This window comes from Protopterus annectens, chromosome 2.part2 (genome assembly GCF_019279795.1).
Source record: "Protopterus annectens isolate FY-2018-M chromosome 2.part2, PAN1.0, whole genome shotgun sequence".
NCBI lineage: Eukaryota > Metazoa > Chordata > Ceratodontiformes > Protopteridae > Protopterus > Protopterus annectens.
The window spans coordinates 468809882-468825121 of NC_056730.1; the positions used below are offsets into that span (position 1 = coordinate 468809882).

Genomic DNA, 15240 nt, shown 5'->3' on the forward strand with positions numbered 1-15240 from the left:
ACGCATCTTCCACTTTCTCTTATTCCCTTCTGTTAGCAAATAGTATCCATAACTGATCAATACTGTGTGTTTGTATATTGAAACTATGACCACAGTAGCCTACTGATACAAGGTTATCCTGTTTTTCCACCTGAGAAATTAAGAAATGACTTACAGTTTCAGAGCAGTCCTTGGTCAATTGTGATTGTTTCTTAACACATACTTGTCTTTGCTTTGGCTCATTAGCAGCAGTACAAAGAACTGCCTGCTCACACCCTTGTTCTCCCCTTCCCTGTTTATTACCTTAAGACAAACCCAACGTTAATAGATATTACCTGTGGCAGGCACCATTTTTAAAACTACAATCCACTCTGCTACTGGCCCCATGAAGGCTCAGTGTCTCTCCAGTAAGTGTTTTACAACTTAAATTAAGAAATGACTTGCAGTTTCAGAGCAGTCCTTGGTCAACTGTGACTGTTTCTTAACACATACTTGTCTTTGCTTTGTGATTGCCCCTCATACGAGCAACTAACAGGGTTTCTACCCGCTTCACTCCCCACCCTGCCCCCTATTCCCTCCCGCCCCCAGTAGTCCCACGTTTACTGCACTCAAACCCCTCCCATCTTTTTAATAGCCAACCACAGCACTAACCCAACACTACTTCCTCCATCTTCCCACTACTATCACACCTCCTCAACTAACATGTACAAGCATACCTTTCCTATGCTCACTGCATGCACTCTCCTTGCATATCTTACATCCTACCAAAGCTCCATCATTCTGCCACTCAACCACTACCACTGTACTACTACTCACACCACTAATGTCTCACCCACACTCAGCTCCCCTCCCACCAGCTCAAGAACCATCCCTATGCACCCCCCACATATTCTACCAACTATATTACTCAAACATAAAGCATCCCTACAACTTAACATAGTAACCCTCCCACCATACCTATTACCCACAGAGCACAATCATAAAGTTTCCCTTATAAACAAACACTTTCAAAAACTGAGAAAACTAATAATCTCACGCTTATCAAAACTAGCTCTAAGTGGAGACATCCACCCCAACCCTGGCCTACCATCTCCAACCCCAATCTTCATAATCAGACTAGAAACCACAACTTCTCCCATATTACAGCCAATTGAAAGCCAAGTGACTTCCTTCTACTATGCCTAAATATTAGAAGTATATCCAACAAAGTCCATGAATTCCATGCCACCATAGACTTGTACTCCCCAGATATAGTCATCCTGACAGAAACCTAGCTAAAACCTCACATTACCAGTGAGCAAATACTCCCTACAGGTTACGGCACACTAAGAGTAGACCGGCTAAACAAAAAAGGAGGTGGTGTAGCTATAATATTTAAACAGCATCTAAACATCCAGATCTTAAAATCATCAGCACCACACATAGGCAATGAAGAAATAATATATATCAACCTCAAAATTAACCAAAACAAAACCATCAACATAATTGATGCTACTTCCCACCTGGCCAAAACATCCCTCCCCTAGAAAACCTCCATCTCCCCCAAGAAACTATCATCTTAAGTGATTTCAATATTGACTGGCAATCCTGTTCTGGCAACAATCCAACCCATCATGTACACCTTCATGGCTTCACTCAACTAGTCCAGTCACCAACCAGGAAAAATAAAAACTCCACCAAGCACACTACCCTGGATTAGATATTAGTCAGCAAGAGCCCCCAGTCATATATAACAGGCTGCTTATCAGATAGCCTCAGTGATCACTCCCCAACATTCCTACTCAAAAAATACCTATACCAAGCTAAACCTGTCATCTACCGTCAAATACGTAAAAAAACTAAACTTTAACCCACTCACATTCATCTCATCCCTCAAAGAATGCAACTGGCATCCTTTAAAGTACCTCAGTCTAGATGATGCAATTGAATTTTTAATGCTACCTTCCTGAACATCCTTAATTACCATGCCCCCATAAGATTCTCTAGAACCAAATCACAATCCTCCCCATGGCTACAGAAAACCACTAAGTCAGAAATGAAAAACAGGGATAAAGTCTGTGAGCACTGGCGCAAAACCAAAACCCCCTCAGCTAGACAGAAATTCCTAGAACTACGCAATAGAGTCAAAAAGCTAATAAAACAGGACAAATCCCAATACTACCAGTCTGCCCTAGACTCCTCACAACACGGCCCCAAACAATTCTGGTCCTCCATAAACTCCATCCTCCACCCAGGTAAAAATCAGTACCCCTCCTCCTAACATCCCTCACTCCTCAGAAAATATTGCTACCTCATTCAACACACACTTCACCCAAACCATACTATCACTAGCTAAACAACACAACCCCCCTCCCTTCCAACCCACACCTTCAACTAGTAATCTCCCCACTGCCTTACCTTTTTCTCCTGTACCTACCTCCAACATAAAAAAACTAAACTTAAACCCACCAAATTAGCAGCAGACAGCCTCCCAAGTGAATACCTACAAATCGCAGCTGATGCTCTGGCCTACCCAGTATCCATCTTGATTAACCGATCTCTGTCAGAAAGTTACGTTCCCACACTGTGGAAAGTATCACATATAATTCCCCTCCACAAAGGTGGACCCTCCACAGAACTAACCAATTACCGCCCCATAGCTATCCTCTCTCCACTCTCCAAAATACTAGAGAGATGCATACACTCTCAGGTCTCAGACTACCTCCTTACTAACAACCTCCTTTCCAGTACTCAGCATGGTTTCCGACCAAACCATAGCACCACCACTGCCTTACTCTCCTTTACTAACACTATCCTTCAGCATAAAAACAATAGCCATCTCTCCTCTGCTACTTTCCTAGACCTGTCTAAAGCATTTGACATGGTCCCACACAAACAACTTATCTCTGTCCTCAATAACCTATCCTTCTCACAATCGGTCACCAACTGGTTTCAGAGTTACCTGTCTGACCGCCAACAATCCGTTGTATGACAGAAGGACATATCTCCTCAACTACCTGTCTCCATAGGGGTTCCCCAAGGATCCATCCTTGGACCCCTACTCTTCTCTGTTTACACCAATAATCTAGCCTCTGCCACCAAACATGGCACACTCATACAATAGGCAGATGACTCGACCATCATCTGCTCAGCCCAGTCCCTACCAAAACTGCAAAAAGTCACACAGGAAGCCTTTTCCTCTGTTGAAACATGGTTATCCGATGCCAGATTAATACTCAACCCAAACAAAACTAAACTACTCATCTTCCAACCCACCAAACATACTCAAAACAAATCTCACTTTAACATCACGGCAAAAGACAATACCACTATATACCCAACTGAACACACCAAATTGCTAGGAGTGGAAATAGACAAACTAAAATTTGACATTCACATATCCATGACTATAAAAAAAGTCCACATAAAACTAGGAGCGTTATACAGAAATAAGCAATTTCTCACCAAAGCAGCAAAGATTTCAATAGCAAATTCCCACCTTATCTCCACCCTACTTTATGCCTCTCCAATATATACCCAGCCTAAGGCAATGTGATCTAAACAAGCTAGAGACCTGCTACAACAAAATCGCCAAATTCGCCACAGGGGCATCCTACCGTAGTCACCACTGTCTCTCACTTGCTGAACTGGGCTGGCTTGAACTCCCTCACCTCCTTCAGTGGTATCAACTCTCACTCGCTCACAAACTAGTAAACCATCCACTAAATGTCCCATCCCTCCAGAATCTACTTCAACCCTATCGCACCACCAGACCACTAAGATCCAGCAGCAAAAATCACTTGCAGATCACTAAAGCCAATAACTCTGCTGGTGAAGCACTGTTCTCTTGCGCCATAGCCAAATTATGGAACTCACTCCCACCCACAATTACCTCCATACCATCATGCACCCACTTCAAAACTTTACTAAAAGCGCAACTAAAAACATGCTGGCTATGCCCTTGCAACTCCCACTCTAATATCATCCACCCCATCCAACCACTACCTTCTTTCCACTCCACTACCTTGATTATAGCAAGCTCAGATGCTCATAAGCCAGTACTTATTATACAGCACAAACTTCTTCTTGTAACATTTGTTAATGTCTGGTATGCACTTCACAGATAAAGATTCTAGTTGTCTACTGATGTACTATGTTCATCTGTAAATATGTTGTAAGTAATTGCTATGTAAATTGTTAATCACTATGTAATCCAATGTAAATACTGTGTTTATTTTAACTGTGGAGCTTTTCTCCCTGGGCCTTCGCTGAAAATGGACCTACGTCCAGTCGGACACTCCCGGTCAACAAATTTAAATAAATAAATAAACAACAAGAGAAGGAAGCTACTGCAAGACAGAGCAAAATCCCATAAAGGGAAGGCATCCCTGATCAGCACTAGCAAAAAACTACGTTCGCTAATAAAATCATCAAAGGCCAACTTTGAGAGAAAAATTGCTAAGGACACTAAAGATAATCACAAGGCCTTCTTCAGTTATGTTAGAAACCTGGGTGGAAACCCTCAGATTTGCGCAGAGTTAGTTCATAACGTCAAAAAATACTCTGAACCCACAGATATTGCCAACATACTGGCAGACAGGTTCAGTGCAAATTTCTCCCCTCCCTCTCCCCCAAAAGACTAAATAAATATCTCAGCTGAACGCAACCTCCCTGAAATCTCAGATGTCCAGGTGAGAGCTGCCCTCAGCAAAGCTAAAAATACAGCATCCATGGGACCTGACGGTGTCCCGGGTTGCGTGCTACGTTAACTCCTAGAGGAGCTAAACCTGCACATAAGAACGCTGTTTAATTTTAGCCTGGCTACAGGATACATCCCTGAACACCGGCGTACAGCTACAGTGGTCCCACTCCACAAAGGTGGCACCTCTACAGACCCTGGAAACTAGCGCTCCATAAGCTTGACCAGCCTGGTCTACAAAGCTATGGAAAGGATCATTATGGAACTCATAAACAAAGACATTGGGGACCTACAGAGAATTGACCCTACCCAGTTCGGCTTTGTAAAAGGCAGATCCTGCCTTTTAAACCTGGTGGACTTTTTTTGAAACGGTCATTAGAGCCATCGATGAAGGCAAAGCAGTTCATACAGCCTACCTGGATCTGGCAAAAGCCTTTGACACAACACCCCACTCAGGCATCATCGACAAGCTCAACAGCTTAAATGTAAACCCGTTTGTCACAAGATGGGTTGCAAACTGGCTAAAGGACAGAACCCACAAAGTCAGAATAGCTGGAGCTATGTCAGACTCTAAGCCAGTCATAAGTGGAGTCCCACAGGGCTCTGTCTTGGGACCCCTCTTGTTCGGCATTTATTTCTCAGATGTGCAGGCAAATATAGGGGGGTTGTGGCTGACAAAGTTCGCAGACAACTGCAAACTAGGTGCCATAGTCGACACACCAGCTGACACATGCATCCTCCAGAATGGGCCTCACAGAAACAGACGACTGGTGCCAGAGTCATGGCCTTAAACTAAATGTCAAAAAATGTATAGTCATCCCCTTTGGAAAAAACAAAGTACCCACAAATTACCACACAGGTGGTAATCCATTAAGTGTGGAAAAAGTAATCAGAGACCTGGGGACCCAAGTTGACAGTGACCTCTCATTTGACACCCACGTCGCAAAAGTGGTTAGAAAGACCTTCTACCTTGCCCACCTTATCATGAAGGGATTCACATCTAGATCAAAGGATGTCATTGTACCCTTATATTCCTCCCTTATCAGGCCTATGATTGAGTACAATGCCCCATTTGGTATGTACCTCACCCGGCACCTGCAGCAGCTGGAGAGACCCCAAAAGTACCTTACCAAGAGGATCAAGGGTCTCCAGCTTATGTCATATGCTGCCAGACTGAAAAAGCTCCAGCTCTATTCAGTAGCATACCGCCTGCTCAGAGGTGATCTGTGCCTTACGTACAAGGCCATGTCCAATTCAGAATTAATGGACATGCTCCACCTCAAAAAATACAAATCCATCAGAGCCACGAGAGCTAAAGATCTAAACCTCAGCACAAATATGTATAGGACATGCTGGAGGGATAGATTCATAACCCAGAGGCTTCCCACACTCTGGAACAGGAATACCTGTCCATGTTAGGCAGAGCCCCTCACTGACTCTCTTTAAGAGAAATCTGGACGAATGGATTAGTGATCATAGGTTTACCCCAGGGGTCATCTCTGTGTCATTGCTAGATAGAGGCACAGTAAACTAAATTTAATTTAAATTGTACACTTTTGTATCATTACATGGGGTGGCGAAAGCCACATACATTTTGGCTAGGCTTATAAATGCCCTACGGCAGATAGCCTAGTACTATACTGTGAAACTATGAATAGCCTTGATACCTTTAGGCCCCTGGGAAATGATCTCTGGGTCAGCAGTAGGATTCTTGAAAATAAATTTGCGAGTGTCAGGTACTCTGTAGTACCTATCTGGTTTCCTAGGGGCAGGAGGTAAAGTGTCAGGATTAAGAATGGATTCCATAAAAACATCATCCACAACATCCAGGACAGGGGGTATTGCTAAAGGCCTGTGCTGAGGCAACTCTAGAAATTATCTGAGTCTCTTTTTGGACTGAGGATAGTCTTGGCATTCCCAGTGGACATGCTCTCTTAAGTTATGTAAGATTTCACCAAAAGAAAGATCCTCTGGAGGTGAGGCAGAGGGAATGGATTCCTCTGCACCTGAATCCTGATAAGCAGATAAAGGAATGGTTTCATAATCAGAAATCTCAGAGTCATCGGACTTCTGGTCTGTAGAAGCTGAAGGCGACTGAACTCTGTCTCTTAGCAGGGGAAGGCTGACTTCCCCTAATCAGCGTGATAAGGTTTTCGGCCATTCTAAGCATTTGTTTTTGTGGCATGGAAGCTGGTGCATGCGCTTTGGTCGTCAGTTTTCTAGGTGTAGTGTGTACTTTGGGCCTAAGAATCTCTGTGGTTTTGGTTAAAAAAAGAAGTCGTCTGAGTCGAACATCGGTTGAGTGAAGAACTGCCTCAGAAGCCGGTGTCTGCACAGCAGCTCCGGACCCATCCAAGGTATAGACATCCGCATGTTCTATAGTCAAAAAGTCTCGCAGCATACCAGACTCCAAATGGATCTTGGTAGAGGCCTGCGAATCCATTGAAGAAGGCATCAGGGGCTGTGAAGGCACCTCACTGAGTACCGGCGGACTGGCGACTAGCTTAACGGAAACATTGTCGGCAGCTTTGGAACTATGCGGTCTCTGTCTTTATCCTTACGTTTTTTCAGAATATTGGTAGTCGGATGGCTTACAGAAGCCATTTCAGAATATGGAGATAGACAGTGAAAGAATTTAGCGACAAAGAGAGCCAGACGATGAATGGTTTGGGCATTAAACAAGGCACAAAACCGACAGCGAGGGATGTCATGATCTGGGCCTAAACAGGTGACGCAGTAAGAATGCAAATCCCTGAGGTATTTGCTTTCCACAGGCAAGACAATTATAAACTTTTTCTGACATCGGTTAGAGCAAGAAAAAAGGATCCCCGATGGGGTAATTAGCTTTAGAAGACTTCAGGATTATTCAATTCGTAAACGAAAATTCAGGTAGCGGCCAAACGGCACTTGCAAACTGCTTCGAGCTCCTCGGCAAGAAAGACTGATGTAATGGCATTGGCTGCCTGTATTTATATCCCTGACGTCTGTCCTGGAGCGAAAGCATCTGACGCAGAAATACTAAGTCTCTGGTATTCGGGCTGACTGAGGGCTACCTGCAGGCAGATAACCCAAGTATGATGACTGCAACAGTGAAACACGAAGAACATTCTGCTGAGGCAAACCCTGGCCTAGCCTTAGAAAACAAAGGTAGGTGGTAATGCTTGGTAAAGGTATGGACAGCAGTCCAAGTGGCAGCTTCGAGGATGTCCCTGATGGGAACTCCTCTGAGGAATGTTGTGGAAGTGGAGTCTGCCTTAGTGGAATGGGTTTGAATTGATTTTGGTGGGGGGGGGGGGGTTCTTATGTAAACTGTTGCAGAAATGGATACAGTGTGCTATCCATTTGGAAATGGCTTGTTTGGAAATGGGCTTCCCCTCCGCCCCTGGGGCAAAGCTGACAAGTACTACGTCTGTTTTCCTGAAGGGTTTAGTATGGTCCAGATAGTATCTCAGCTGTCTGCGTATGTCTAGTGAGTTGTAACATTCTTTCCCCCTTGTTTTGAGGGTTAAGAAAGAAGGTGGGTAGATTATGGCCTGGTTGAGAGTCACATTCGATACCACCTTGGACATAAAGGAGGGATTAGGCCTCAGGGAAACCCTGTCTGCATGGAAAATGATGAAGGGCTCAATGGCCATCAGTGCCTGAAGTTCTGAAACCCTTCTGGCTAAGGTAATAGCTAGAAGAAAAGCAGTCTTCCAGGAGAGGTATCTTAGTTCTGCTGAAGCAGCAGGTTTTGAAGGATGGTAAGGTTAGTTTTTCCAAAACAAAATTCAGGTCCCAGGCTGGCGTGGGTGACCTTCTGGGAGGTCTGATATTAGAAGCCCCTCTGAGGAACTGTTTAATCAAAGGATGGGAGAACAGGGGGTGATCTGTGTCAAAATGAGCTGAAATGGCTGAGGTGTGGATTTTAATAGAAGAGAAGGAGAAGTCACTATTAAGTAGCTCCGCTAGGTAGTCCAGGATAAGAGGGATGTAAGGTTGGGAGGTATTGCCCCCTCTGGACTGGCACCAGGAGCAGAATCTTTTCCATTTTCCTGCAATAAGATTTTCTTGTGCTGGGTCTTCTGGCCTCTGTGATAATGTCTAGGACCTGTTTTTCTTAACTGCCCCCCCCCCCCCTTGTTTGCCTTTAGAGTATTAGCCATGTTGATAAGTTTGAGAGTCTGCAAGTCTGGATGCAGCATCCCCCCTCCCCCACAACTGAGTCAAGAGGTTTGAGATCAAGGGAGCTGCCTGGGAGGCTGTAAAGTCAGGCTGGCAGTAAGGGGTACCAATGTTGTCTGGGCGAATCTAGAGCAATGAGGATGGCCTTTGTTCTCTCCTCCCTTATTTTGATAAGTGCTTTGGGAATAAGAGGCAGAGGAGGGAATGCGTACACAGAGACAGTGTTTCAGGGAAAGGTCAAGGCATCAACCTCCTATGCTAGGAGGTGATACTCCCTGGTACACAAATATTTCAGCTGATGGTTGAGATGAGAGGCAAAGAGGTCCACCTCCAGAGTCCCCCACTCCTGAGCGATTTGTAAAAAGATTTTTCTGTGGAGCTGCCATTCATGAGGGTCCAGTATGTTTCTGCTTAAGTGGTCTGGCAGGGTGTTGTTGATTCCTGGTAGGTATTGGGCTATTGGGTGTAATCCCATGAAAGAGGCTGTCAGCCAGAGGGTCATGGCTAGCTTGCACAGATGGTAAGACTGGGTCCATCCCTGTTTGTTGATGTACCACATTACTGTGGTGTTGTCTGTTTTGATAAGGAGAACCCCTGGCTTGAGATGGGGTTTGACGGATGATTGAGCCTTTTGTACTGACAATTTCCTTCTGGTTGATGTGTAAGGGAAGGTGCTGGGCATCCCAATGACCTTGGGTGCACCTGCCTTCTAGGTGAATGCCCCAAGCAATGTCTGAGGCTTCAGTGGTAATGGTCTGCCTGGTTGGACGAAGGGTGAAGGGAAGACCCTTGTTCTTTTCACAGGCCCCTGCCCGCCAGAGAACTCGGCCCTTATACAAGGGATCAGAGGGAGAGACGTCTCTAGAGTTTGTGTGCTGACATCAAAGGTTCTTTAGATACCACTGAAGTTTTCTCATGTGAAGCCTGGCTAGAGGAATTAGAAAGATGCCATATATCCCAAGGCTTGCAGGAACTTCCTCGCAGTGAGGTGACTTCTGGAAGCCAGCTGGGTAAAGTAGAGAGGCAGAAAGCTCGGCTTTTCTGGGAATATGAAGGCCATTTGGGATGTTGTGTCCAGCAGTGCTCCCAAAAAAGCTATCTTCCTGGAGGGTGTTTGCTTTGATTTCTTCTCATTGATGGTGTACCCTAAGGAGGTTAGGAGGGTTTTGACAAAGAGGAGCTCCTTGAGTAGCTTTTCTTTGCACTCTGCCCGAATGAAGCAGTCATCCAGATAAGGGTAAATCCGTATATTTTTCTACCTGCAGAAGGCTATGGCTGGGGCTAAGCATTTGGTGAATACCCTGGGAGCAGTAGATAAGCCAAAGGGTAGTGCAGAGAACTTAAAGTGTTGTGCACCTGCCCTGAAATGAAGGAATTTCCTGCAGGATTCCCTTAAGGGGATGTGGAGATGGGCATCTTTTAGATCTAGGGTTACTAACCAGGCATCTTTTGTCAGCGTACGCAGCAGCTGCTGCAAAGTTAGCATTTTTAATTTGGGGACCACCAGGGAGTTGTTCAGAATAGATAGATCCAGGATGGAGTGCCTGGTGCCCTCTTTTCTGGCAACAAGGAATAGTCCAGAATAAAAGCCTTTGCCTTTTTGATCTGAGGGGACTGGTTCTACTGCCCCTTGGGATATGAGAGTTTGGGATATGAGAGTTTGGGATATGAGAGTTTGGGATTATTTCAATGCCTCTGCCCACTGATTTGGAAGTTAGTAAGGGTACCCTGTTAGAATTGGGGGTTAGTTGAAGGAGAATATGTATCCCTGACAAATGATCTTTAAGACCCATTTGTCCTTTGTTGCCGAAAGCCAATTTTCTTTGCAGAGGGAGAGCCTTCCTCCTAATTTTTCGTGAGTGAAAAGAGGGCAGAGGGGGGACAGGGAGTCATTTAGAGTTTTTGCCATAGAGGGATTGCTTAGAACTCCCTACCTTTGGGACGGAAGTGGCCCACTGTTTGGTTCTCTGCTGTCCCTGGGATAGTAGCCTGGGTGGTCTGTCCTTGCGGGGCTTACCTTGCCCCTGTCTGCTAAGTGCAGGAAAGGAGCAGTGTTTTGAGGGAAAATTCCTGCTGAACCTAGGAGGTTGTACCTGAAAGAAATCTTTTACTGCTTGCATAGATTTTGCTTTGTCTTACATCTTTTTAAGCACCTCTTCTTGCTTTTACTACAAACAAGCGGTCCTTATCCAAGGGTGCATCAATTAATTTAGATTTGACATGATCAGGGAGAGGTTGTTCCTTCAACCATGCATGTCTCCTAATGACAGATCCTGACACTGCTGCCCTGCTTGAGGCTTCTAGGGCATTATATGCACAGTGCAATGAGTCTTTGGTCACTTGGCAAGTAGAGTGCAGTAAATCTGCCAACTCTTTCGAATTGGCACAGTCAGGAAAGGTTGAAATCTATTGATTTAATAGTTCCAAAGTGTGTTGTTGATATTTTAACATGTGGAACTGACAGTTGAGTGCTCTGACAGATAAGGTTGCAGAGGTGTATACTTTTGTACCCCATCTGTCCAGAGCTCTGGAATCCTTGTCAGAAGGAATAGGATTCTTTGCAGAACTAGCCTCATCTCCTTTTTGGCCCTGTGTAAGGACTTCTGGGTCTGCAGCAGGATTTCTGTACAGGTGTTTGTGAAAATCCGGTACTCTGTAATATCTGTCAGGTTTACTGGGAGCAGGTGGGAGGGCATCAGGAGCCAAGCTGGATTCATGGAAGACATCATCCACCACCTCTAAGATAGGATAGGGGGGATGGCTAAGGGTCTGTGCTGGGGCAAGTCTAGAAACTCTTAGCCTTTTCTTAGACTGAGGGAAGTCCTGGGATTCCCAGTGGAAATGTTCCCTGAGGGTGTGAAGGGTTTCCCCAAAGGAAAGATCTTCTGGTGGGGAGGCAGAAGGAATGGATTCCTCTGCATATGAATCCTCATAAGCAGTCAGAGGTGGTTGTTCCTCTTCAAAATCTGAATAATCAGATTCCACAGAATCATGTTCTGTCAGTATTTCAGGAGAAGGGTCTCTTTTCCTTTTAGAAGTTGTGGCCTAACTACCCTTGATAAGGGAGATTAGATCCTCCACCATTTTAAGCATTTGAGCTTGGGTTGATGGAGCAGGAGAAAGATGATGGCTAGAGGTAGAATTCCTAGGAGTAGGCTTGCTTCTAGAGTATCCATTGGTCTGAGAGCAATGGTAGTCAGATGAGAATACGTTTTCTGTCTAGATTTGGAAGTGCGAGAAACTTCCTCGGAAGCCGGTGCTTGCGTCATGGCTCCGGACCCAACCGAGGCAGAGACAACCAAAGGCTCAGAAGATGAAGAAGATTTCTGCGGCATACTGGACTCCGAAAGGGTCATGGTAGAGGCCTGCTATACTCTGTATATAATGCATGTAATAATTTGTGTTTTGCAGTCACGCTGTACATAATGTCATGCATGTATTATATGTGTACCCCCATCCCCCCGGGATGACTGAAATAGGTCTAGTGGTATCAGTACTTTACACCGGTAAACAAATTTAAAAATAAACAAGACAAAATGCTCATACCTTATCAAGCCTCTTCTGCCAGCTGTCCTCCCTTTTCACCATGAGGTCAATACAGTGAGACAGAGTAGCAAGGATACCAGCTGTAGTAGCCTTGAAAGTTATTGCTTCCCCTTTGAAGTCTATGCCATTGATTCCTTTTGCTGTCACACATGGGAATACTACGTATAAGAAAGAAAAATGCAAATGAGGCATCGTAGTTTTTCATACCTGCATAAAAATCTTCACTACAAAACCACTGAAAGGTATGAGAGCAAAAAATATAGAAACAAATTAACTGTTTATAGATCATGATCTTTTAGAATAAATACAGTAACATTTTTATAAAAAAAATCATGTCTACAAGCCAAAAGGGTCTGCATGTGAAAAATTTGAAATAAAAAATAAAGGACGATCAACCAAAAATCTAAGGGTTAAGTGGGATGAATATTCAACACTACACAGGACAAAACAAAGGGATAAAAATAAAGAAGTAATTCTTTACTTCAATTATATAACCAGGGTATGGGTATTCCCACAATCAAAATACTGAGAGCAATATAAACAAATGGGACTGAATGCTGCTATTACTAGGAAATATTTTATACTGGCAAGTGACACCAGAAAAAAATCTGCAAGGAACTTACCACACCAATACAAAGACATTCAAATAGGATCGCTGTTGTGATAATCATCACCATAAGAATGTTTGCTACAGGAGGCAGTCAGACATTTGTCCTGACTTTCAGGACATTGCACCCCCCCCTTCCCATTTGAATGTTAACATATTTGTCATTAACGAGACAAATTCAGCAGTGGCTAAGAAACAGAAGTAATAAGGTCACAGTCAGGAAAATACTATCAGACCTGAGGACTAAGTTAACATGGATGTTTCACAAGGAGTTTACTATACCTTGCTCTGATTCCATTTCAGTACGTGCACCAATCTTGTTCCATTTATGGTGAGGCTCTTCCAAAGTGGGAGCCACTGTAAGTAATGTAGAATGTGACATCCTACAGAAGTTTCTAGATAGTTATTGTTGGCTGATTTATAATTCTTTTTTTTTTCCCAGTATGTCTAAATGTACCAAGCTTCACTTTGGATCTAGTATGAAGTGTTATTCCTCTGAAATAAATGAGGTGTTCATACCAGAATCAAAATCAATCAAGGATTTGGATGCTATGGTGGATACCAGCTCAGGTTTGACATCTGTGTAATGCCTGGTATAAGGCACTGTTATGGTATAATGACAATTCTATTCAATCAGAAATGGGTAAGAAAAAGCTTTGATAACATTACATACAAATCACTGGTCAGACCACATACTAATTACTGTAACCAGGCTTGCATTTGAATTCGAAACGTTCTCAGAAAAATAGAAGGAGTATAGAGAAGTTGCACTCCTCATACCTAGGATACATTACTTACCATGAGATAAAAATTACTGTGAAAGATAAAAGGTGCTAAACCTTTTTTCCTGGTTAGGGATACATTAAGGGTGTTGAAATATTGCTACATAAATGCTTAAAGAATGAGCTACAGTCATCTTCAAATGGTTATCAATTTCACTAGAAAGATGATAAAAATAAACCTTATTGATGTACCTATAGCCAAATAGCATAGTTAAAGTTTTAAATGTATTACAGGATCATTATGAAATACACCCTCATTAGTTGTAAGACAAGCAGCTACATTACATAACATTAAGGAACAGTTACACTGGATTGGGAATGGAGTGTTTGAGGAAGGACTCCCTAGCACAAAAGGCTTGATAGCAATTCAGGACTAAATTTAGTACAGTTACTACTCTGAACACTAAGTTTAGTACAGTTACTACTTTGAACATTACTTTTCAGTACATCATTGTCAGTTCCTGATCAGGCTGCCAGAAAAGCATATCACCAGAAAGTGACAATCCAGTAAAAACTGCAAAAACTTTAAAACTCCTGTAGTGGAAGACCATGGGATATATGCAAATGACCCATTAAGGTATGTCAAGTGTTTCAGCTATGTGGCATCTGAAATACCATGCCTTTTTTACTTTTTAAGTCTTTATGGGTATATTCAGACCAATAAAACCAAACCCCCTACCTGGAGACATGCATGTTTTGCTATTTTTTTGGCCTCATTACAGCACAATTGGTTTGCTTGCTACACGTCAGAAACAGGGAATAAAATCAAGCCAGGCATCCATAAACATTACAGTACCTACAAAATATCTCAAGTAACACCAAAGCAAAGGGGTACAAATGACACACAAACAATTCAGAGGCCCATGAGATATATGAAAATGACCCCTAAAGGACATGTCAGTTTTTCAGCTACATTACTTCTAAATGTCCATGTTCTTTTACTTTCTGAACGTTTATGGGTACAGTCAGGCCAATAAAGCCAACCCCCACTAACTGTACATATGTATGTTTCAGCTTTTTTCAGTTCACTAAGCTGCTTAATTATAACATTCGAGTAATACAGTAATAAAAGAAATAAACGGAAATAACATGGAAAATTGGGAGTCAATGATAGACAGTGCATGGAAGTAATAAAACTTTAAAGTAGGACTGACAGTAAAAGCCACAATGAGTATGCATCGTTTCAAACTACACCCTAAGATACAAGCAGTCTCAGGGTGGCAGAGCACAAGACTGGAGGTGGGCAACAGGGGACAGTTCAATTCTTTAAGTAAAAGGGACCCAGGCCATCCAAGACTAAGAAAACCAACACCTATACTGTGAATGTAAAAAGAAAAGAAATCAAGCACTTTTAACAACACAGTAGTAATATGACAAAGTGTATGATGGTAAGAAGCCATGTTGCTGACTTTTAACAAAACTGTAACTGATCGATCTCTCACTGTCAGGAAACTCAAAGTAGTATTACGTCCATCGATTGCTAC

The 15240-nt window shown here is 43.3% G+C and overlaps 1 protein-coding gene across 2 annotated transcripts in view; it reads right to left on the reverse strand.

The window, feature by feature from the left end:
• The window catches only part of CERT1 (ceramide transporter 1), a 2527843-nt gene that overhangs the window by 1432883 nt on the left and 1079720 nt on the right, over positions 1 to 15240 (reverse strand). For both annotated transcript variants that reach the window (XM_044063956.1, XM_044063957.1), the window contains exon 7: positions 12368 to 12525. In XM_044063956.1, coding sequence (XP_043919891.1) covers positions 12368 to 12525 — 158 coding nt within the window. The remainder of the gene's footprint in view (positions 1 to 12367; positions 12526 to 15240) is intronic.